This window comes from Bos mutus, chromosome 5, assembly GCF_027580195.1.
Source record: "Bos mutus isolate GX-2022 chromosome 5, NWIPB_WYAK_1.1, whole genome shotgun sequence".
NCBI lineage: Eukaryota > Metazoa > Chordata > Mammalia > Artiodactyla > Bovidae > Bos > Bos mutus.
The window spans coordinates 111,496,740-111,521,914 of NC_091621.1; the positions used below are offsets into that span (position 1 = coordinate 111,496,740).

The following is a 25,175-nucleotide window of genomic DNA, read 5'->3' on the forward strand; positions in this document are numbered from 1 at the left end:
AATACTGAGAGTCTTGGTCCCAGTTGCAAGAGGTAATGGCGTGGAATTTGCAGAACTCTGAGAAATTAAGGTTATCGTCTTGGGCTTGTAGAAAGAAACAGGGATAGACAGAACGGACCTTTGTTCTAGCAAACAACTCAAATGGCAGCGAGGATGTGCCCCCAGAGAGAAAGTTTGCTCGTCGTCCTTCATTCGGAGACTCCAGGCCACCAGGGTCCTCTCTGGTTTCTGGCAAATCCAAGTAATTGGGGGCGAGGACTTCGATGTCGAGGCTATTGGCTGCTGGGCTGCTTCTCAGTCTGTGGCTTCATATTACAGCTTTTCACTCCCCAGAGCATGACAGCAGAGGAATACTAATCCTAAGTCTTCACTGAGGGTGACCCTTTGGGGTGTGAATTGAGCTGTGCGGTTGGAGACACACGCTGGCCTGTGTCGTCTTGGCTTTTTGCCTTTCTCTCTCTTTTCAACAGCTTCATCGAAACATAATTTACATGCCGGACAAGTCATCAGTGAGCATGGACAGCTCAGTTATTTTTAGTAAATTTATAGAGTCATCCAGCCATTACCACAACCCATTTGGAAATGCTTCCACCACCCCAAATTTCCGAGCCCCGTCTGCAGTCAGCCCCCGGCAGTCACACCTGCCGTCTGTCTACGGATCTGCCTGCCTTGCAATTTCCTGTAGAAGGAATCACACTAGGCGGCTTTGGGTCCATATTTTTTCATGAGGCATCATTGTTTCATGGTCTGTTCCTTTCCACGGATGTACAGGTCACTGTGGGTTTATCTGCTTGCCCACTGATGGACAGCTGGCTGGCCAGCTTCCACAGGCTGGGGTCGCTGTGAGCAGAGCAGCTTCCTGGCTTGTTCCAGGCCTGGTGCTCCAGGTCAGGTGTGTGTGCCACGACCCAGGGGATCCCTGGTCCCTGAATCATATGGGGGACGACAGTCTGCACCATTTCCTACCCTGGGGTCTGGCCCCCAGGAGACCCCCTTCATGGGAAGGAACTTCAGTCTGTTTTGGTGACTTCTGAACTTTTGAAGTCTTTGCAAATTTGGATGTCAGGTTAAGTAATGGGAGGCTGTAAGAGGGTGGAACCTGAAAAGTGAGCCTCAGACCTAAGGAATACATAAGAAAGTGGATGACAAGCACCTAGAAATTGAGAGTAAGTGGACTGGAAACCCAGGAACCAAACAGATCATAAATTTTATTGGGTCCACTGGTCTAGTGATGGCTTTCTGGGAGATGACGTGTTCAGTCACTGTGACAAAAGTGCTGGGAAGATGAAAGATAAGACAAAAGAGCAGGTGAACACCACAGGCGGAAACTTGGGTTTCTTTTTCTCAGGTCTTGCTCTCTAGTGCAGTAAAGATGCTGCTAATCTTTGCACTAGGACCCCTGATCTGACAGCTTTCCTTGCATTCCAATTCCTCAGAACTGAAATGAGGAAAAGGTGAAGGCTGCTAGAGTGGGTTCCGAGTGTCCTCAAGGGAGGAGCACGGCTCTCGAGGCTTTATAAATGGATGCTGGAAAGAAAACAGCATCCAGGGGATGCAATCTCATTAAGAAAGAAAACAGCGTCCAGGCGACGCAATCTCATTAATAAACGAGAGAGGACCAATCTCATTAATAAATGATTAATAAATAAATCAGAAGGTTGGTCTGCAGGATCAAGTGCCTCTCTGCTATCTTGAATCGGTCTTGAACAATAATAAAAAAAAAAGATTCGAGAACAATTAAGGAGCAATAACAATCTGGTAAAAATAGGTGTCTATAAAAAGCGCTAAAGGGAACACTTGGAAAATGTGAACACACACAGATCAGCAGGTCCTGGCAACGTGCCCTGGAGGGTGAGGGGAAATTAATCTAAACATGAAGATGTGTTGGGTTTTCTGCAGAGCCGTGAATTCCCAGAGAGGAAGGTGGGAGCGTGAGGTTGGAGAAAGAGCTGAAGCCATGTGGGCTCCCCACTTCAAAGCAGAAGTGAGAGAGGAGGGGTCATTCTGGAAAGTTCCAAATTAAGTCTGTGGCACAAGAATAGAGCTGACGATGAGAGAGATTTTGGAAGTGTGGTTAACACCATCAGGAGCAGGGACTCTGGGAGAACGCCATCAAGGGGCTCCAGGGAGAAATGACCAAAGACAAAACCAGTTACTTTCTGAGGCCCCAAATCTGAGGAGTGAATAGAGAGAAAGTGATTTCATGTCTGGGTTTCAGCCAACCAGCTCTCTTCCAGTCTCAGGGGTAATTATTGTGCTTGGGAGAGCGATTCAGAGTGACCTGGCTCGAGCGCCACTAAACAGATGGGACAACCAGAGACAAAAAGGATGGACATATGGTGATGTGTCTGTTGAGGAACAAGGAAGGCGCCTTGCAGATGCCTCCAGAATCAGGGAACGCGTGTCTCCAAAGGCTGCGTCTTCAGGGACTGGAAGGGGCAGCCCAGGGGCGGAACAGCAGTCCACCGGCAGCCCAGAGCTTTCTGGTGTGGATTCGACACCCAAGGTTTCCTCACGTCTACACGCTCACAAAGCTGTCTCAAGTGTAAAAAAATCACTGGATGTAAAATCCCTTAAGAAAACCAAGACAGGGTCTTCCCTGGTGGTCCAGTGGCTAAGACTCTTAGCTCCCAAGCAGGGGGCCCAGGTTCATTCCCTGGACAGGGAACTAGATCCCACATTCTGCAACTAAGACCTGGCTCAGTCAAATAAATAAATACTTTAAATAAATAAATAAATACTTAAAAAATAAAAGAAAACCAAGATAAGGACACTCAGGCACTTTAGCATAATCTCAATTTGCAGAGAAATTCAGGAATTCAACCAAAAGTCTAAAATTAAAAAAAGACACCCCTTCCAAAGGTGATGCCAGTGTCTCCAAAGCAAAGGGGGACTGGGGTCAGAGGCTGCGGGCTTGGGCCCTCCACCCTCGGGGGTCAGAGGTTGCGGGCTTGGGCCCTCCACCCTCGGGGGTCAAAGGTTGCAGGCTTGGGCCCTCCGCCCTCTGGCTGTGCTGAGTGTGTCTGGGGTCCCGTATGTGTCCCTCCTTGTCAGCGCTGGTCACCGAGTGGGTGGAAGGAGCCCCCACCACTGTGGGATGAGGGTCCCTGGACCAGCCCAGGATTAGGTGCAGGGCACTGGGTGAATTGGCTCTGCAGCCAGTGTCCTGGGCGCCCTCCCCATGGGCGGCTGGCTCCACGCACTATGAGGTCCCCTTCCTGTGTGGCTGGCAGGGCTCTTCCCTTGGGAGCATGTCCCTGGGGTCTGTCCTTGGGCTCCCTGGCTGACTGTATTTCTGCAGTGGGGACTGATTCTCTTCTGAACCTGATGGCAGGGGAGATAAAACATTAGATAAATAATCTGGGCATTTTCTGGGAGGAAGCAGGCACATTTCCTGGTCTGTTTACCCTCAGGGATGGACAGCAGTGTGTTTCCAGACTGGCCATCCACCTGGCCAGGCCAGTCCTGCCGTCCCCTGAGAACAGAGGGTCCACTGGAGGGCTCGTCAGGCCTACGGCCGTCCCAGCCAGCACAGAGGAGCCCCGTGGCCTGGGCCAACACACCCACCATTTACTGGCCATTTGAGACCACTGACGGCCTGACCACAAAGTCAGAGGCTTCCAGGCGGTGCTGGCGCAGCCCCACAGGATCTTGCCGTCTGCGGGAAACCAGCCTTGGCTGCTCCCCATCGTTCGGGGCAGAAGCCTCCTCGAGGTGGGGGTGTGTATGAGTGTCTCTCTCAGCTCAGGGAGCACAGCCGTGTGGGAGCGGGTTGCTCAATGGGAATCTAACCATGCTCCTGCCCTCTTGGTGCTCAGGTGAGCCCAATCATGGCCCATCGCCCAGTTGATGGGGTCTTCTAAACCTGACATCCCTACGCCGGCCTGAGAAGTCTGGGTCAGACAGGTCATGACCATTTTAATATGATGGCATGAACGTTATATGTCCTACACTCGCTCTCAGGCAAATCTTAGGATGAGCCCTAAGGAAGCTGCACAGTCAGTGTAAATGTATTGGTTCAGGGCAGCTACAGATGGAGCCCCCAAAAAAGAAGGCTTTGAATTAAAGGGGGAGAACATTACTCACTGTGATATTGGGTATTTCTTTAAGCAAGGCTGAAAATCTCAGAATTTTAGCTAAAGTCAAGACCCAATTCCTTCCATTTTAAAAGAGTTTTTTTTTTTTTTTAAATGACAGTTTATTTTATATAATTATGACCCAAGAAATGCTCTCTACAGTGAAAAAACGGTCTCCTCTTAGACTCACCATCAAGAAAGTTAAAACAATTGTGTGAATCTCTGACACAGTTTGGGGGTTTTGTTTCAACTGTGGCGGGTACAAAGACCCAGTTGATCTATTAAGTCAAACTAGACCACATAGCGGAGAAGGCAATGGCACCCCACTCCAGCACTCTTGCCTGGAAAATCCCAGGGACGGGGCAGCCTCATGGGCTGCTGTCTATGGGGTCACACAGAGTCGGACATGACTGAAACGACTTAGCAAGACCACATAGATCGGGGGTCCAAGCCGAACCAGACCACACAGATCAGGGGTCCAAGCTGACCAGACCACACAGGTCAGGTGGTCTGCTTTGGTTTCTGAATAATTCATGTCACTCCCTCCACTGAATGTCTCCTCCACACCCCAGGACAAGGGGCTTGGGTTTAGTTTACTGCCTGGGTCTAGGGGAGTGAGAAGTGATGGACATGGAGGGGACAGAGGGTCCTTCAAGGCTTCAGAGGATGCTCCCCTTTCTTCTCCAAGACGCCAAAAAACTAAGACTAAAGATCTTGTTTGAAAAAAGTCACATATATTGAACACGGCTCACTCCTTTGCGGAGTATATTGTTTTAAATAAGCTTTTTGTGCTAAACTATTTTGTCTGTTTAAAAGCCTTGTCAATTTCTATTTAAATTTTTTTTTTTTAAGTCCAGCTGAGATGTTAGGAGCTAAAGACCGCAGTCTGTGGGGTGTCTGTCCAGCCCAAACTCCAGTCCTACCAGGGGGGAACTCAGTGAGCAGAATGGCTTGTTAAATGCACTGGCTTAGGGGAGGGACGTGGAGAGCCACACCTCCCGGAGGAAAGGAGTTTTGTCACAGGCCGTCTTCCTCACCTGGACTGGGGGCCCCCGGACGGGAGGCAGAAACACTGAGGCAGAGGAGCCAGGCCACCCTAGAGGTGAGAAGGACGCACGGCTGTGAGCCTACCGGCTGAGCGGGGCTTCCTCCCAGGGGCACCGTTGATGATAAGCCACACGAGGGGACACAGAGTCACCAGCTAAGCTCTGATTCTTAACAAATTCAGCGTTGGCTAAGCACCTTGTTTAGAGAGTGCTTATCAGTGCCAGACAGGGCTTCCCTGGTGGCTCAGATGGATAAGAATCTGCCTGCAATGCAGGAGACATGGGTTCGATCCCAGGGTCGGAAAGATGCCTTGGAAAAGGAAATGGTTATTCACTCCAGTGTTCTTGCCTGGAGAATTCCACGGATAGAGGAGCCTGGCGGGCTTCAGTCCATGGGTTCTCAAAGAATTGGACACGACCGAAGTGACTCACACACACACACACACACACACACACACACACAGCAGAGCTGGACAAAGCTTATGTTTAGCTATTTTAACAAAGACTCATTTTAGTAAACACAGACGTTAGACCCTAGAGATAAAATAAAATTCCTGCCTCTCTTGGCAGAGGAAATGCGGATGCCGGAAGGCAAGGCTCCCCAGCGGCCGGGAAGGATGGCTCCTGCCTTACCTGCAATGCCCTCCTGGTTGTAGCAGGTCTTATGCATCTTGCCCATGAAGAGCTCCAGGCCGATGATGGCATAGATGATGATGACGAACAGCACGAGCAAGGCGATGTGCAGCAGGGGCACCATGGCCTTGATGATGGAATTCAAGACCACCTGGAGACCTGCAACGACAAAGCTCCTGCTGTCAACCCCGCTGCCCGCAGCTCAGGCCATTTGCTCAGCCTCACCTCCCGTGAGAGTCTCGCCACCCAGTTTCAGGTGAGGAAACCGAGGCTCCAGGTTGCACAGTCAGAGTGACACCTGGATGGGGTGCGGGAGTGGATCCAGGTGGGCCTGACTACAAACCTCCCCGGGAGCCATGTCCAAAGGGCAGGACGGGCAGACCCTGTCCTTCTAAGGGCCTCTCAGCTGGGGAGGAGGAGAGCGATCCTAGTGACAGAGGTGGAGTTGTCTTGGCGCATTTCAGCGTGGTTAGAGGGGGAGTTCTGGTTTGCATGCGTCACCTCAACAAATGGGTTCTGAAGTCCCCTGATCCTTTCAGGGAAAAAAGAGTAAGTAAAAAGCTTCTTTCACAACAGGTCTTGTCAGCACCCAGGGGTTTCAGGCCTATGCTGCTGTCTTACAGGAAGAAGGACCCCTTGCTTATAAGCTGAACCGTAAAATCATCCCCGAATGTTCCTCGTTCAGAGAAGAGGCTGCACATGTTCATTTGTAAATGTGGTTGCCGGCAAGCCCCCCAGACCTCCTCCAGGTGCCAGGAGGTCTTCTGTCAACAGGGGGACACCATCTCCACATCCAGGACAGAAATGGGGGAAGGGCTGGCTCCCTGCCTCTTGTCCAGGCTGTTTGTGTGGAGGGTCACACAGATGCTAGGACCCCCACCTCTGAGTCATCCCCCACAGGGCACTTAGTCTCAGACCCATCCACCAGCCAGGAATAAACTTCCTCCTCTCCTGCACTGAGGGTGTCACCCCTCTGCCCCCACTGCCCTTGGCGCTGGTGCCTGAAGGCTGGGCACTCCCTCCCTGTGCCCTGAGGGGGTCCCTGAGGCTTCATGACCTGGAGAAGAGGGGTTCACAAGTCTAATTGGGAGGACTCACCCCAGCCATTAGCGAGCTGGGGAGAGGAAGCAAAGCAAGAGAAAAGCCAGAATAATTTCACCTGCGAATTAATGAGAGGGCTTCACAGCCTCCCCGTAGAACATGATGCTTTCCGATCCAAGGGATTCTGTTAATTAGCAGGTTGTACACACTGCGGCCAGGTGTGCAGAGCCTCAGAGGAAGCTGACAGCCGAGCTGCACGCTGGCTTTCAGGGTGACTGCTGGGGGCATCCCTAGAGGAGGCTGTCCAGGCCACGAGGGGAACGTGGCAGAGAAGAGGGGGACACAGGATGCGGAGGGTCCTCCTGCCCTCCAAGGCCCCTCCCTCTCTGGACTCCTGATCCAACAGTGCTTCTTTCAGACTCAGACCTGCCATCTTTCCTCCCGCCCCATCGTCTGCACTGTTCGCTCAGCCTGGACGCTTTTCCGTAACTCCCTCAGCTTATCCTTCTGCTCTCGGCCCAAGGCCCACCCCCTTTCTTCTAGGTCTTGTTGGAAACCACTCCTTTCCTTCAGAGCTGAGTCTCCATTTGCAGTCACATGTTCATTAAGTGGCTTTTAAACATTGATACCCGCCTCCCACGTTGGGCTGAGTTTTGTGAACATGGGGACTTGTGGACTCTCCTGGCCCTTTATCGCTGAGACTTTGCTTGATGCTGAGCACATGTGGCCTGAGACAGCCAAGTGCAGGCTGCTGCTGCCATCACCAAGCTCTGGGGGCTTTGCTGTCACCGAGTCTGGCACAGGGAGCTCTTCAAATGGACAGGCGAGCCCCCAGGGCCTGCAGGCCTGGCTGTGAAGATGCCCAGAGGAAGTCATGCCTGTGTTTCCGGCCACCATCAGAGCTGTAGAATTCCTGACCGATGCTTTGCTCCCACCCATCCCTGTCAGAGTGGTGGGCACCTCCCTCCCCAAGCACCAAGATCAGACCTGGGCCTCCAACCATACCAAGTCCTGCCAGTTCGCTTTTGCAGGACTTTAGAAAGTGTAAGTAACTGTTACTACATAAATAATCCATGTTCATCATGAAGGAGATGGGAAATGCTTATTATAGAGAAATGAGAAAACACGAGGAAGGGGGACGAAAAAAGAACTCATCCGTGGTCCCACCCCCGGAGGGAGGCACTCCCAGCCTCTTGGAGTGCATTACTGGACACTGTGGCCGCTGGGTCGGTCACTCAGCTCGCTGTCTCCACGTCGCAGCTGGGATGCTCGTTTCAAAGCACAAGCGCAGTGTCCAGTCTTCTGATGCGCTGCCACCCACGTTCTCCAGGTGATGGCCCCTGACTCCGGCCCACAACGCACTCTCCAGCTGCAGCCTCCCCATGTCTGCAAGTGTCCTTCCCCCCGTGGATGCTGCTCCCTGCCTGATGCACAGTCCCAGCCGCCCGTCCTCTCATCTGTGCCCCTCGGCATGCAGCAGGGACTCAGTGCACAGGCTGCTATGAGAAGTCATGCCGTTCATTCACGTATCTTCCAGAGACACCGAGGGGTGTCATCGGGAAAAGACGAGACCCGTGGAGTGGGAAGCACACAGGCACAGAGGGGGCTGTCAATGACCTTCATAGGATTTAACCTGCTATTTTGAAGGACAGTGGTGGCATTCAGCATGACCACAGGACTGGAGCCAGGGCAAACCAGGAAGATTCAGGTTCAACACAAACAGACTGTCCAAGAAACAGACCTAAGGCGAAGCAGGATGCTCTGAGAGGCAGTGAGCCTCCCATCCCCGAGGGATGCAAGCAGTGACTGGATGAGCTCATGGAGGAGGAGCCTTGGTGGGGATTCAGCCAGTGGATGAGGAGTGACTCCAGGGCACCGAAGCCCCCAGCCCTCATCGATGTGGCATGAAGACTTGCTGGGGCAGGAAGACGACCCCAACCCCCCTGGCACAACCAGGGAAGTAGGTACTGTCAGTAACTACCTTACAGAGGAGAAGAGTGAGTTCCAGAGAGGTTAGGCATCACAGCTGGTGGAGTGGCACAGGGCTCAGTGCTGGTGGCCTGACTCCAGGCTGGGGCTGCACGACTGTGCCCAGTGCCTCCATGTGCCCTGGCCCTGCCCCTCAGTGTCAAAGACCCGCATCGGTGAAGCAATAGCACACACTCGTGACATGCTCTGGGAAGGCAGGGCCTCGCCCTGCTTCCAGGGGGCCCCACTGCCTCTGAGGCCAGTCTAGCAAAGGCTTCGAGCCCCTGTCCACCCACTGCTGGCAGCAGCCAAGAAGGGGTGTACAGGTGTTACCAGGGCCCCTCTCTCAGCGCCACTCTCTGCAGCACCCCCGCACATAACTGGCTGTCAAGACCTAAGTCTCAACAGCTTCTCCTAGGAACCGGCTCATAGCTATCCCCGCAACAGGCTCCTCCTGCTCCCAATCCAACCTGGAGAACTCAGCGACATCTCTGCACCCCAGTGCTTTCCTCAGATGGGACAACGAACAGGGTCCCTGAGGAGGCATGGATCCAGACGAGCCTGGAAGCACCTCGAGGACAGGACACCACTAAGGGCCCCGTGGACACGATCACACGAGATCGCTAAGGGCCACGCCCATGGTGAGTATGTGCTCTTGGCCCCAAATAAGGACGTGAGACCTGACAAACACAGGTGGACTTAGGGTGACAGCAGGAACATGGAGCAGACAGCTCCATCTGGCACACAGTGTACAACCTGGGAGTCCAGTCTCATCTGCAGCTCGTGTGGGTGGCCTCCTCGTGAGGGATGACCTGCCCACCCCCATCCCCACGCCAGGAAGCCCAGCCGCAAGCTTTCCAGGGAGATGGGACTCAAAGGAGCAGCTTCGCTGGATGCTGCAATCAGGTGAGGATGGAGAAGAAGCTGAGCTGCATGCACTGCCTTTCCTTTTCTCCCTCCACGCTGCTGTGAGGCCCAGACCACTGTCTGCCTTCCTGCTGAGGACAACTTCAGACTTCCAGGAGAAGGGAAGAGGTAGAGGGTCTGAGTACGCAAAGCATGGTGTTTTCCCTTAGAAGATTGAGAGGAACTGTCGATTATGGAAACCAGCCCCGGCATCTTCCTTCAAGACCATGTTGACACTGGCCTGGAGGTGTCAGCTATAGGTGATGCTTGGCCCAGATGATGCGTGGCAAGGGCAGAGCGGCTCTTTTGATTCATCAGGTCAGGATCCTCTCATCCAGCCACACTCCAGTGAGGAGATGGTTTGTGAGGGCCCTGGGGGTGACGGCAGGTTGTGGGGGCGGGGTGGCAATGACTCCATGAGTTGGATCCCAGAAAAGAGGACCGTGAGACCTGAGGGCCGAACCGCACGTGCAGGTGTGTCTGAAGCAGATCCAGGTCACCTGGCATAAAGGGGCGGGTGGCGGGGAGAAACCACTGAAGACCCCAACTCAGAGGTCTCTGCTGATATTGTTGGATTTCATTGTTCAGAGTGGACCTAGAGCTTCTTGGCTGGCAGCTACAAAGGCACATTCACGCCCCAACTATTCAGATTCAACGGTTCCTACCAACCTGTGGGAAAGCAACAGAAACGACCAGGAGACCTGGTTGCAACTCCACAGGGAGTGATGCTGAGGATCACTGAACAGGGGGAGGTCTGGGCTTAGCACTGGGTGGTGGGTACAAGCTTCTCACGGATGGACCAGAGTTGTCTGGAATGGGAGGACTCTGGGGTCACCACACCCAATGCCTTTGTTTTCACTCAAAGTCATTTGTTGAACTATGTTCCATGGGCCACCTGCTGCCCCAGGGATGGGGGCAGGTGATCAGTATGAGGCCTGGAGGCCTCGCCCTCAGAGAGCTTATAAAGAAGCCAAACATGGATCAAATAACCACTTAATTGACATGGAATCATGAGCTACTTAAGTGCTTTCAAGGAAGACACAGGGTGTCATGAAGATCCCACCCACTTCGATGGCCAGAGGGTGGAAGAAACGTCCTCGGGCAGTGACACATGAGCTGGAGGTTGAGCAAGAGGGGAAGAGGACCTGGTCGGGTGGGCAACTGGGTGGGTCCAATGGAGGGGTCTGCATGTCCCACATGGAAAATGGCCTGCCTGAGTGTACAGGAACCCCAGCTCCCTCATTGCCAGCCTCATGCTCTCCTGGGTTTTGTTTTGACTCTTAGAAAAATTTCTGGAAGATTTGGGAATCCAGTTACTAATTCTGTTGGAATTGTGAGGAAGCAGAAGTCACTGTCAGAGAAAACAATTTGGGCTGCACCCAAGGAAGGCCTCCTGACGACAGACATCCGATGTCATCTCTGCTTGTTCCTATTAGCATGTGTGGCTGTGACCATCATCTGTGTCATCAAAAACAACATCATCATCATCCTCATCCTCACCATTATCACCATCATGATCAACATCATCAGCATCATCACTGTCATCACCTTCAATATCATCATCATTACCATCATCATTACCATCATTACCATCATCACCTATATCATCATCACCACCATCATCACCCCCATCAATACCACCATCATCACCACCACCATCATCTCCTTTAATGTCACTGTCATCACCATCATCATCACTGTCACCATCATCACCTTCAATATCACCATCATCATCATCATCACCATCATCACCCCCATCACCAGCACCATCACCACCACCATCATCACCACTGTCATCATCACCTTTAATGTCACTGTCATCACCATCATCATCACTGTCACCATCATCACCTTCAATATCACCATCATCATCATCACCATCATCACCCCCAACACCAGCACCATCGTCACCACTGTTATCATCACCTTTAATGTCACTGTCATCACCATCATCATCACTGTCACCATCATCACCTTCAATATCACCATCATCATCATCACCATCATCACCCCCATCACCAGCACCATCACCACCACTGTCATCATCACCACCACCACCATCACCCCCATCACCACCACCATCACCCCCATCACCACCACCATCATCACCAGTCACCATCACCTTTAATGTCACTGTCATCACCATCCTAATCATCGTCACCTTCATCACCATCACCATCAAGTTGAGACGACTGGCCTTATTCCTACTCTACAGCAACACGTTTATACCAGCTAGAAACTGGAGCCCTGAGGAATCTCACAGATCATGTTTTGTGCCTTCAGCTGGCTAATGAAGCAATGGACATTTTTAATGGCCTACTACGGTTAGTGGTTTTCAAAAGCAAATAGATTTAGAACCAGGGAGGCAATAGTTCTCTCCTGGGTTAAGGGCTAAGCCTGTCACCCAGAGGTTCAAGGTGCCTGATGAAGGGAGGAAGAGCTCTTGCGTGGATGGCTCCCTTCAGTCTCTAGCTTCATTATTTTTTTGCACGTTCTTATTAAAATGTCTTTACTCATTAGACATTTTCATTTACTTTTAATTTAACCTTTCCATCTTAATAAATTTTTGCATCCCACAAGAGCTTCAGTGAGCACGAAAGGAGGGTTTTGACCTGGAAAAGGGATAGTGGGTCCTCTGCTGCCTAATAAATTACAAACTATAAGAGTAATTAAAATATCAACCTTCACATTGAATTGTTTATACTGGCAAAATGAGTTGGAAAGAGGAGCTCAAAGGAAAACTAGTTTAAAAATTCTGATACTAGGAGAAAGTAAATATGGCTAAATGGAGACTATGGAAATAGTAGCTCCAGTTTCCTGAGGACCCAGCTTGTGCTGAGCACCATGCTAAGTGCTGAATTTCCGTCTTGAGCAAGATAAATGAGCTGAGGCTTGGGTAACAGTGATGACTCTTCCAGGACGACACACCTGGAGCTGGAATTAAAAACCAAGCCACCCTGGGGACTTCCCTGGTTGTCCAGTGGTCAAGAACGCACCTTATGATGCAGCGGACGTGGGTTCAATCCCTGGTTGGGGAACCAAGATCCCACATGCCCCAGTGAAGAGCCCACACAACCCCAAATGAAATAAAATAGAATTAAAATGAAAGAGTCAAGCCGACGGGACTGCAAACTCTCCACTATCAGCTGCTGTTCATGCAACGTCAGCCAATGCCCCTCATGACAGTCTGACCGTGTGCTGAGGCAGGTGGTGGCCCCACGCAGGGCCTCAACATCCTCCTCAAAAGTGGATCTCGCATGACAACGCTGACCCAAGGGAAGTGACTGGATCAAGGTCTGCTGCCCGTGTTGCTGCCTTCCTGTGGGTGATGACTGTCTCTGCTACAGGAAACCTACGAGGCAGGCTTCTTTTGGCACCGGCCAATGACAGATGCCTGGGCCTGCACTTTTTCTTCTGTTTTAAACATTTGGGGAAAAAATTGCGAGATACACAAATAGAAACGTATAAGACAGGAAGATGTTACTAGGTACAATTTATCACAAAATGAAGCCGCGTAACTGTCACTCCAACCAAGGAATGGAACATCGCCGGTTCTATGAAGCCTCGATCATGCCCCTCCAGGTAGTAGCTCCTCCTCCATCAAGTTAACCACTGCATTATACTTCAATAACAGGTTAAAATATACTTCTCCACATTAGCAAACAAAATCCTGAGTCTATCAGTAAATGCAGGAAAAAACTACTTCAGGGACTTCTCTGGTGGCTCAGCAGTTAAGACTCCATGCTCCCAATGCAGGGGACATGGGTTCAAACCCTGGCTGGGGAGCTAGGATCCTTCATGCTGCAGGGTGAGTGGGCAAAAAATAAAATAATATTAAAAAAACTCTTGAAACAGCTCATCCAAAATTATATAAAAAATAAAAAAATCGTAAAATTCAGTATTTATTCCCTAACCTTTCACATTCTCTGTATTTTCCATTCTTTTGATTCTCTGTGCTTTACTCTCCAGATTTCCCTCTGAGTTCACCACAATTCAGTAATTCCTTTTTCAGTCTGCCAAATCTTTCACTGCATTTTCATATTTGCTACTGTATTCTTCATTTCTAAATCTTATATCCAGCTCATTTCCATATCTTCTGGTTCTCTGGAAAATCACTGACCTTGTCTTTGACATATATAGTAAATGTGGTTATTTTCAAGTCAGTATCTGATAATTCCAATATCCAGATCCCATGTGTGTCTGTTTCCATTGTTTATAGTTTCTGCTCCTTTTCATCCACATTGTCTTGTCTTATTGTGGACCTAGTTATTTTGTAGTGTGGGTTAGACTCTATTTTTACAAAACTGATCTTTCAAAAAATCTGGAGAACTTTGATGATGTTATCTTTCTCTGGACATGATTCCTATTTGTTTTTGTCAGGCATCTTTGCCAAGTTTTAGAAAAGAGAAGATTTATTTTGCCCAGTGATGTCTAATTATCCCCAGCAGGACAGTTAATCCAAATGACCCCACCTGCCACTTCAGAAAGCAAAACTGACCTGTGCTTCCTCGGGAAGAAACCCCCTGGGGAGGTCCCCTCATTGTAGGTTTCCTTACTCCCCCCACCCCAGAACCAGGTCACTGGGGAAATCTTCGATATGGATGTATTCTAAAGGGTTGGGAATTCTCTGACAGTCACATTCTCCTAGTGCTGCACCCTGGACAGGGCATTTTTGAGTGAAGTTCCCAGAGACTGGCTGTATGCAGAGTGATATGCCTGATAACAGGATTAAACAGAGGAGGGGGGAATCACGGTCGGGCTATGGTTGCTCCTTCTCTCAGAAAGGTGTAGAAGATGTGGGTTTCAGGAAAATTAAAGTGTCTCCAAGACTTTGGTGGCAAGTGAGGTATACTCACTGTGAGTTATCGGGGTGGATGGATCCCTAAGGAGCCCTGAGGAGAGCTCGTTAACTCTTCTCCCATCAAACACCATCGCACCAGGCAATCCACAGCTTCTTCCTGGCTCTCCTTCATGTGGAGTTTAATAAAGAGCCAGGCCTGTTTATTGCTGATAGCTTACGGTTGTCATGAATTAACAGCATGAATTAACCTTTCTATGTATGTTCTTAGGATTCCAGACTGACTTGTTTCCTATTTGGCTCAAATCACTAATGAATCAATAGAGATCTTGGCATGGATCAGATTTTCTATAGGGGGAAAATCTCCAAACATATGCTTAGTGGTTTTGTTTTAGAGATTTCAAATTTACTGGAAAACAAATGCTAGGCTATCTTCTCTCCTCCACTAATAGCTGTGTGACCTTGACAGTCATGTCAATTTCTTGGGTCTAGGTTTCAGCGTCTTTAACATGAGGATATTGGATGAGAAAGCTGTTTTTGGCTCTAAATTTTGCTGGGTTGTTATTTTCCAAATATCTTAAGAAAGATTCTAATACCTTTTCCTTCCTTCAACTACTACTGTTGCATATATACATAAGTCCTCAATAAATATGTGACAAATAAATTAATATATACCTTGTAAATATAATATAGTATTACAGCAGAAATAATATATAGCTTATATAACATATATGATTTACATTCTAGCTATGTATGATAATAATATATATGTATGATAATAATACATAATAATATATATATGATAATATGTATGATAACATTCTTGTTATTCATTTTATGGTTTAAAAGTCAAGTGCGCTTCCATTTCCAAAAGGAGGAACTGGTACCAGACGAGCCCTTTCACCATAATCATTAAAAAAACTGGACAAAAATATAAGAGGCAACTGTTTCCCTCAAGTGGACACGAAGTAACTCAGGCTTGTGATCCCTGAGAGAATGGAAACTCAGAGGTGAAAACAGTAATCACTCTGGTTCTCTGGGAACAGTTTCCTGACTGCAGTGGAAAAAGCAGACAGACTATTGCAGTCCCACTGGTCTGAGAATCTGGGCAGCACTGGTGGGACAGAAGAAAGGAGACAGCAAGGTAAACAGGGGCCCCAGAAGTTTGTGTAGGGGTCCCCTGTGTGTACATGCCCCTGCCAGAGTGGAAAAATCAAGTTAATATCTCATAAGACCCTGAGCAATCAACTGAAACATCAGAAAGGGCACATCTTAGGAGCCAGAACCGTACCCTGGAGTCAGATGCCCTCCAGACCCATCCTGGCAAAGATCACACTCGACTGTGACAAGATCTGAAGGGGAAATGAGTTGGGAGGTGAGGGGCCAGGGCTTTTGCTTGGTATTGACCAACAAGTGCAGAACTACAAGTTCACAGCAGGGCTGCCAGTAACTGAGCTGTCTGCTGAGGGGTCATCACTCTTAGGAAGGTGGATGAACCCAGGTCTTTACAACATATGACTCATGATTCCAGTATTCAGAACAAAACCACCAGACACATAAAGAAATGGGAAAATGTGACACATAACCCAGAAAAAAAAGTCAAAGGGGACTGAAAATGAGATTGCTCAGATGTTGGACTTAGCAGACAAAGATTTTAGAACAAACTGAAGACTGTTTAAAGAGTTAAAGGGCAATATATTAAGAGGATGAAAGGAGTATATGGTGCTAAAGAGAGAACAGAGAGGGAATTTCACAGAGAAATGGAAACTATTAAAAGGAACCAAATGGAGACTCTGTGACTTGTTAAATAGGCTTAATGAAGACGGAAGTAGAAGAGGAAAAAGTAATAAACTGGAAGAACAATTGATAGAAAAATTTCAGCCTGTGGACACAAAGAAAGACTGAAGAAAACCAAACAAAGCATCAGAGACCAACGAGATAACAGAAAATGGCCAAACTTAAGTATAATTTGGGTTACAGACAGAGGAGAATGAGATTGGAATGAGGGAAAACATTTGCGGAAATAATGGTCAAAAACTTCCCAAACTTGTTAACATCCAATTTACGGATGAATCTGAGCTGCTCAGACAACTCTAAGCAGAGCAAATATACAGTGAAGCCCTTCACAGTCCAGTGCTGAAAACCAAAGATGGAGAGAGAAATCTAGAAACAGTCAAGAAAGAAGAAAATATATACAGGGAACCATGGTGAGAATATCAGTGACTCAGAGAAAACTGAGACCGAGAGAAAGTGGAACAACATTTCTAACATGAAAGAAAAAACTGTCAACCCAAGAATTATATATCCAGTGGAAATATTCTTCAAGAAGAGGAAGGGCTGAAGACGCCTTCAGGTAATGAAAACTGAGATCATTCATCAGCAGCAGACCTCTTTCAGAGAAATACCATAGACATGTCCCTCAGAGTGACGGGAAATGACACCAGAAGGAAATGCAGATCTACAGAAAGGATTAGACAGTCTCAGAAATGGTAAACAGGTGGGCAAATGTAAAAGCTTTTACATCTTTACTTTTTCCTCATAATTTACTTAAAGGACAACTTACTAAAGCAGGAAATATTAACACAGGGTGGGGTTTACAATGCTCATGTCAGTAGAAGATGAGATGGTTGGATGGCATCACCGATTAAAAGCACACTAACTTGGGCAAACTTCAGGAGATAGTGAGGGACACGGAAGCCTGGTGTACTGCAGCCCATGGGGTTGCGAAGAGTCAGACATGACTTGGCAACTGAACAAGAAGTAGAAAATGTATAAGGCTCACACAGGGGAGAGAGCTGTATTAGTGAACGTGTACTATGGTAAGGCTCTTACATTTGTGATTGTACATTTAACATGTGTGAGTTTTATTGAATATAAATTATGCTTCAATAAAGTGGATTTTAAAAAGTCAAGTATGGAAGTATCCCCTTCCTTTCATTGGCCCCACTTGGAGCCTGAGGGAGTTGGACCTGTAGAAATACCAGGAGCTAAAATTTGCTAAATGCATCTTACACACTGACCACAATTCTAAATGCTTTGCAAGCCCTTGAGTATTGAATCCTCACAACCACTCCTCGAGGTAAGTGCAATTTTAACCCCCATTATGGATCAGTCAGGACTCAGAGGCACACAGCTAACAGGTGGTGGCTCTGGGGACTTGAGCCTAAGGAGTGGGATCTCAACGCCAGCATCCTTGGCCACTCCTCGTCTGGAGCTAGCCAGAGGGAACATACCCAGTGTCACAGGTGTTTGGGCTCATGTTCTTCGAATCGATCACTTCACGGGACACTGACTTCACTGTGTCTTCATCTCCGCTCCCCTCATGTTTCTTTCCAGCATTTATGGGTCACTTGGAAGTGTAAGTGGCCTTTATTGTGACCATTATTTTAAATCAGGTGACAGTCACCTTACTGCTGGCTGTAATTTCAGGTCTGGGATTTCCACAGAAGGGCCAGGCATTAAAGATAATCAATGACAGGGCTTTCAGAGTTTAGGAAGCTCTGTCTCCAGTGTGACTGATGCCATCCACCACGGTCCTGGGCACGAGGTCAGTGTTTGGGGAACTGCCCTGTCTGGACTGATGGCGCCCACCATGATGGGCACCCCCGAGGGTCATTCCCTGCCTGGGACTCAGGCTAGAATTAGTGATTCCAAAGAAGTTCTCAGCTCACTGCTGTTCTCTGTCACTGAAGCACAGGATGATACTGCTCAGAAGAACTTCAGGGCTGAGATAGTTTAACCCTCTTGTTTCCCAGAGTGAAAACTGCAGGTTGGAGGTTAAAGGGCAGGTCACATGGCTGACCAGACTCAGCTCCCTGCTGTCCGCATGGCAGGCCCAGGGTGCTCCCACTCTCCTGGGGCCCTCAGGGACAAGAGGACCACTTCTCCTCAGCCCATGTGGCCAGGGCTCAGGGACCATCAAAGGCAAACCCACCAACACCTGAAGTACCACCTGTGCCCGTCTTGAGAGCCAGGTGGGCACCTGTGTCCAATTGTGTCTCTTCCAGTGACAGAGGCCGGTTTGCTGGAGGGGGTGACCCTGCCCTGGAAAATGGCCTGAGTCCATCTCTGTTCATGGCTCTGGGAGAAGCACTTGGGCTGCGTATGCTGCTGCTGCTGCTAAGTCACTTCACTCGTGTCTGACTCTGTGTGACCCCAGAGACGGTAGCCCATGAGGCTCCTCTGTCCCTGGGATTCTCCAGGCAAGAACACTGGAGTGGGTTGCCATTTCCTTCTCCAGTGCATGAAACTGAAAAGTGAAAGTGAAGTTGCTCAGTCGTGTCCGACTCTTCCCGACCCCATGGACTGCGGCCCACCAGGCTCCTGCGTCCATGGGATTTTCCAGGCAGGAGTGCTGGAGTGGGGTGCCATTGCCTTCTCCATGGGCTGTGTATGCCTGCCTGTAAATTAGGGCTAAAGCCCTGTCTTTCTGGACCACTGGGCTGGCCAACCCACCAATGAAGCTCTTCCAAGAGCCTGACTCAGACACCCAACTCTGCATTTAGTAGGTGGTAGCCCAGACATTTGTCACGACCTGCGTTTTGTTCTCAAATCAAAAAGGGACATTTTCCTCCTGGGGGAGTCTGTGCATCTCAATAAACAGGTTAAGTTTCTTGGTCCCCATGAGTTTTTAAGCTTCTTCAGGTAGAGCATAAAGTCAGGACTTCCCTGGTTTGGTTGCTTGTGTCACTGATACTCAGTAACTTGACCATCAGACTCTGCTGCAGCATGCCTGGAGCAGAGCAGACAAGCCTCAGCTACACAGCATGTCCTGAGAGTGTCAGCTGGTTCCTACACCCACAGCAAGACCCACCCCTGATCCCTCACCTCCCTGCACATGTCTCCAGGGCCACAGTTATCCTACCACTTCATCCTGAGGTCCCAGATGCCCCTCCTTACCTACCCTTCAAGGCCTCTCCTCCTCCTCCAAGGAGTGCCACCTCCTCCAGGAAGCCTGTCCTGATTGCTACCTACACTCCCCAGAGTATGGAGTCTCCCAGAGCACACCAGTCACAGAACTCATCTGTTTTTTTTTTTTTTTGCACATCTCTATTTTTGCTCTACACCATCATTTCTATGAACATTTTTTCTTTGACACTTCAGTCTCTCTGAGGAGACACTTAGTGTCTGACTCACCTCTGTATCTGCTGTGAGGCTAGAGAAGTCCTTTATGAAGTAGGCACTCAGTGGATTTTGTTGAACAAATTAATAAATGACTCTTGGGCTTGTACCCTCACTATCATCTCTCACCCTCCATATCTGTGATCCTGAGACTCCATGGCATTTAATACATGTATGGACACAGAGAGCAACGGTAACTTCGTGGGCTTGGGCTTTCAGGTCCCGCAAACCACCCAGCCAGCATATTTGCCAAGGAAACAACACCTGCGTGTTCAGCTGCATGGTGCACAGTTGCCATGAAGCTCGAATAACATAGAAGAAAAAGCCCTTTGGAAACACTAAAGAAGGCGCCCAGGGAAGGAAGGTCTTTAGCCCTGAAGTCACTTGGGGGTGCTGGTGCTCTGCCCCCACCACGTGGAGCTTGTGCTCGGCCATGAGGGGCCCAGCCCCCCACAAAGACTGACCAGGCGTTTTGTAGATGATGGTAGGTGACAAGAATTTGGTAGTGAACAATACAAAGCCTGGTTGCTCTCGTGAGGTGAGGGTTGCGAAGTAAATAAACAAGGGAAGAGGGTGGAGGGTGAAGCGGGGGCAGAAAGCAGAGAGGGATGGAGGGCAGAGCAGTGGGACAGACCCCTGGGAAGGTGCCATTTCTGTGGACACCAAGGGGTTGAGGCCAGCCAGGGGCCATCCAGATGGAAGTCCTGCCACTCGAGTCCTGACAGACATTGTCACCAGCCTTCTCATTTCCTGAGCTTGGCCTATTGAGTGATGGCTGACTGACCATGAAAACCCCATAATTCCAGCTTTGCTAAGAGGTCTTGGATCTCAGCCATCATGTACACTCTTTCCATTCCTAGTGCCCAGTGGTTAAGGCCAGGCAGAGAAAATCTGCTTACCTGTGCTGTGTGACCACGTCTACACTCCCTCTGAGTTAACACAGGCCACCACTGCCCAGGGTCCCCACTTCTGTCATCGTCCATCCAGGGAGTGCCCCCGCCCTGGGTAGAGACCAGGCCAGGCACCGTGCAGGCGTCAGAGAGTGCAGGGCATGTCTGGGCTTCCAGGGGCTTACAAGGGAACTGCAGAGGCAGGTACGAGGGTAAAATGTCTAAGACATTGGGGGTTACGTACTTGGAACACCTTACAGGAAGTCGTGCATGTGGTGGGGAGAGCTGGTGAGAGTCCCAGCTCTCACCCAGGGGGTGAGAGCCCCCCACTGTGGCCAGTTCAGTTACTCTAGGAGGAGGTTTCCACCACGTGTGCAGGTCGGCAGGGACTGGACAAGTTAATACAAGGTCCCCGTGTCCCTACAATTTTGCACCCAGGCAGGTTTCACCTGCCGAGCAGGACAACATCACTAGGTTGGTGGCAATTAAGGTGTAAAGGTGGGGGGTGCAGAGAGCCCCTGCCTTCCTGGCCTGGCCCCATCTCCAAGCTAGTCTGGCTGCAGCCTGGTTTGGGGACCCCCTTGCCTCGAGTTAGAGGCCAGAAGCTGAGTGGCTGGTGACACGTCCCAGCGCCCACATCCTGTCTCAGGTTCAGGGACCATCAGTGAGCAAGGAGGGGAAGGACTTCTCAGAAAGTGGACTTAGCCTGCAGCAGGCTGGGCTGGGCTTTGCTGGAGTGGACGCTGGGAGCCCGACCTTCTGTGTGCAGCGCTGGGGCTGCTCTGCAACGGGGTGGGTTGGGGGGCTCCTGCAGGATTGGGGATGGGGAGCCGACCCTGGCCCATCTGCCCAACTCAGGCCAGCACCCTCCACCCTCAGGGAAAGCCAGCTTTCGCTTCAACAGGCAGCAGGTCCAAAAATAGGGCTTTTGAGGCTGGAGACACCCCACGTGATATGAAAGGAGGAGAGGTTGGGAGAGGTGGCAAAATGGGACTTTTTGAACATCCACTGATGCTTTTCTGATTGTTCTTTGAAAAAAAATACAGACGGTAGAGATAATCCTGTCAGCTCTGTGCCCCAAGAGCCTGGGGGATTAGCTCTCTGCTCTTCTGCTGCAAATGTGTTTAAATTCCCAGCTCCAGGGGCCCGGGGTGGGGGCCAGGCTGCTCAGATGGCCACAGGGTCTTCTCTGTGCAGCTGTCTCAGCCAGGGGGCATGTGAGCGGGAGCCATGGTGGGTTTTAATTGACTCACATTGGAGCTGGGGTCTTTACAGCAAAGGGACCCATTCAAGGAAACCCTCCGTTTATAGGAAACCAGACTCCTTGGCAACTCAGGATGGGTGAGGGGGAACAGTGGAGAGGTCACATGGCTGAATGGATGAGCTACTTACTCGGGACCCCGGACACCAACCGCAGGGGTCGTAGCACACGGAACGCCCTCAGCGCCTTCACGTCGAATCCAGCACCCTTCCCTCCCAGGGCGTTGGCCCCATCGGCTTTGGTCGCTTGCTCTAAGATCGCGCTGAAAAGCCTGGAATAGAAGGAGAGAGGGAACATCAGGACATCCTGCTTGCCCGGCGGGGCTCCGACGTCTTCAGGGATGCTGGGCAGTGGGGTTTGCAGGTGGCTGTAGCCAGGAAAGTCTGGGTGTGTGGGAGGGTCTGACTCTCATCAGATGACGGTACCTCAAGGTGGGTCCCACCTGCCCAGAGAGGTCTCGGCAGCCTGGTGCTGGCATCAAGCTGGGTTTTCGGGCATCGGCAGCATGGGCAGAGTGTCAGGCAGGTGGGGGCTGCTGCCAGGGCCTGTCCCTCCTGGGTGCCCTCTGCCCCCCACGACATCCAGGCTTGTGTGCCCGGGAACCACGTTCCCTCCTGACAAGCCCCTGGCTTTGACCTGAACCTGGGCAGAAACAAAGGAGCCTTCAGAAATTGCTGCGGTGCCGCAGGTACAAGGGTGGGAGACTGGCTTAGAGGCCTCAGGGCCCCCGAGACCCTCACAGCAGGTGTGGCTGGTGGACTGACGGGGACAAAGCTGAGAGACATGTGTTCAAGAGAGGGCGGTGAGACGGGGCGTGAGCGGCCTCCCTTCGGTCTGTTTTGTGCTCGGGGTCCCCGAGCAGGCTGCCTACACAGCGGGGGCTGCAACCAGAAGTTCTGACGAGTCGCCTGGACCACGTCTGACATCCTTCCTGCTCTGGGCGTCCTTCACCCCAGCTTGGCAGCTGGACGGTTCCCTGTGTTAGCTGGCGACACCTCTGATCCAGGCAGGGGTGGCCAGGGCTGGGGGGAGCTTGGTCCTTTCTCCACAGAGAAGACTTCTTTCTACTGAAACTGAGGAAACCAGTCTACACATCTGTTGAACAACATCCCCAATCTAAACCAGATTTGGTTCCTAGAATTTCCTGGAAGAAAGGAACACGCTTATTGATGTACAAGATGTCCACAAATATTACTCAGGGAGGGGATCGGAGACTGAACAGCCTTCCCCTCCGTCAACCCTGAAGGGGTAGAAAGTTCGGGACTGGGCCTTGAAGGTGTCCACTCGCGGAGGCCAGTATGCTGCTTCTCATTCAGACACAGTGGAGGTGAAAATACTGCTTTGTGCCCTCCACCATCCAGGGCTGGGAGCACATGGGGATGTTTGTGGAGGGGGTCATCTCCAGGCGGTTCCCCCCGGAATGTGTCTGTCAGTTCCTTAGCCCAACATTCGAGCTTATCAGAGTGGATAACAGTCTCTGGAGGGCCTGTGAGCTGAGAGGCAGGGCCCGTACTGGGAGGGAGATGGAGCCACAGTGAAGGCCCTTGAGGCTGGAGCAGATGGTCAGAGTGGATGCATTCTACTGAGGGCTCCTGGGTGCCGAGTGGGGGCGGGGGAGGGCTCCTGGGTGCCGAGGGGGCGGGGAGGGCTCCTGGGTGCCGAGTGGGGGCGGGGGAGGGCTCCTGGGTGCCGAGTGGGGGCGGGGGAGGGCCCGTGGGTGCCCAGTGGGGACGGGGGAGGGCTCCTGGGTGCCCAGTGGGGACGGGGGAGGGCTCCTGGGTGCCGAGTGGGGGCGGGGGAGGGCTCCTGGGTGCCAAGTGGGGGCGGGGGAGGGCCCGTGGGTGCCCAGTGGGGACGGGAAGGGCCCCTGGGTGGGAAGGGGTGGGGAGGGCTCCATGGGCACCTGGTGGGGGTGGTGGGTGTAGCTCACAGGACTCTGAAGTTCACCAGCTGTGTCCCCAGTGTTCCTAGGAGGTGCTTCCACTTCCAAAAGGAATGGGGCATGTGGGGGTTGGGCACGTCCAGGTAAAGGGTTTGGAGAGGGGGAGCGGGGGGTAGACATGGCAGAAGAGAGGTGATTGGGCCACGCCCTCTGTGGAGGCGCTGTGTGCCACATTTTGAGTTAGAAGGATGGGCTGAGATCGGGACTGGATGGAGAGCCCTGAAGATGAGCAACTCGGAGAGGAGAAACCAGGAACCGAGTGTGCGATCAGTGGGAAAAAGCCAGAGGGCCTCGGTGGACCACAGGTGAGCCGGGGCTGGCATCGTGGCCTCCGTGTTGTGAACGGTCAGGTGGAGGCACTTCTGCAAGGGTGCCGAGTCTGGATGCCTCTCTCCCTTCTGAAGTCTGACAGCCTGCCTGGGCAGATGGGACTGGGATCTGGGCCGACCGAGAGCCGTCCACTCTGCAGGAGGAGCAGAATCCCCACAGGCAGAGACGCAGCAGGGGCCCTGTCCAAGGTCGGCCCGTGTCTCCTGTTCCCTCCTCACGCAGAGGTGAAGGCCGTGGATGGGGCAGAGTGTGGCACAGACCAAGGCCAGTCCATCCTGCAGACGGGAGAAGATGCAGCTCCTTTCCCCACGAGGCCCCTCTCCTCTGCCGGCCCCAGAAGCACCGCGTCTCAGTCCTGGGCTCTTCTGCGAGTCTGTGAAAGGTTCCCAGGAGACTCAGGCCTCAAGGAAGACGCTGAATTGAAAAAGACGCGGAGGTGTGAGGAGCAACCGGCCTAAAGGCCTTCACCATGGCTTGCTGAGTCAGCTCAAGGCACTCATCGGTCATCTGTTCACCCAGTGGGAAGAGAAGCAGCAGAACCTCTTGTAGAGCTGCTTCCTCACCCGACGTTCGCACGTGGCTAACAGTTCAGGAGCGTCCGTGTCCCTTATGTTACTGCAAAGTGTGTCACACATGGGCCGGGCAAAAAGCACAGCGGTGAAAACCCTAACACCGCTTAGACACCCGCAAGAAGCCATCCAGATGCCCGGAGACAGGGTCTCGCTCCCACGTGGCCCTGACTTGCTCCGTCGCTTCCTGTGGGAGAGGCCAGATGCCCATGGGCTCCGAGCAGGGCGCTCTCTGGGGAAGTCACCAGAGCAGCATGTGCCCCGGGTTGGCTGGGATGGTCGCCTAGATAAGAGCCCATTGGCACACGGACCTGACCCCGGAGGCTGTGGGGCTGGAGAGGGCGTGAGTGCCAGGTGGGTTTGATGTAGCGCCAGGTCAGCCCTGAGGCATGGGGACCCTGCCCTGCACTGATGGACGAGTGGCAGGAGCTTGGTCAACCGCACCTGCATCTCCAGCCGCAAGTGCGGGCTTGTTTGTACCAACATTTGACAAAGACGTTCCCCAAAGTTACCGACGCCCCGACAAGGAGATCACGGCTCCAAGGCTTCCTGCAGATGCCAGCACTGCTCTGCTTCTGAGCATAGGTGGTGCCG

The 25,175-nt window shown here is 51.4% G+C and overlaps 1 protein-coding gene across 13 annotated transcripts in view; it reads right to left on the reverse strand.

The window, feature by feature from the left end:
• The window catches only part of CACNA1C (calcium voltage-gated channel subunit alpha1 C), a 391,750-nt gene that overhangs the window by 119,219 nt on the left and 247,356 nt on the right, over positions 1-25,175 (reverse strand). For all 13 annotated transcript variants that reach the window (XM_070371668.1, XM_070371667.1, XM_070371674.1 and 10 more), the window contains exons 5-6: positions 21,872-22,011; positions 5,756-5,914 (exon numbers count right to left, since the gene is read on the reverse strand). In XM_070371668.1, coding sequence (XP_070227769.1) covers positions 5,756-5,914; positions 21,872-22,011 — 299 coding nt within the window. The remainder of the gene's footprint in view (positions 1-5,755; positions 5,915-21,871; positions 22,012-25,175) is intronic.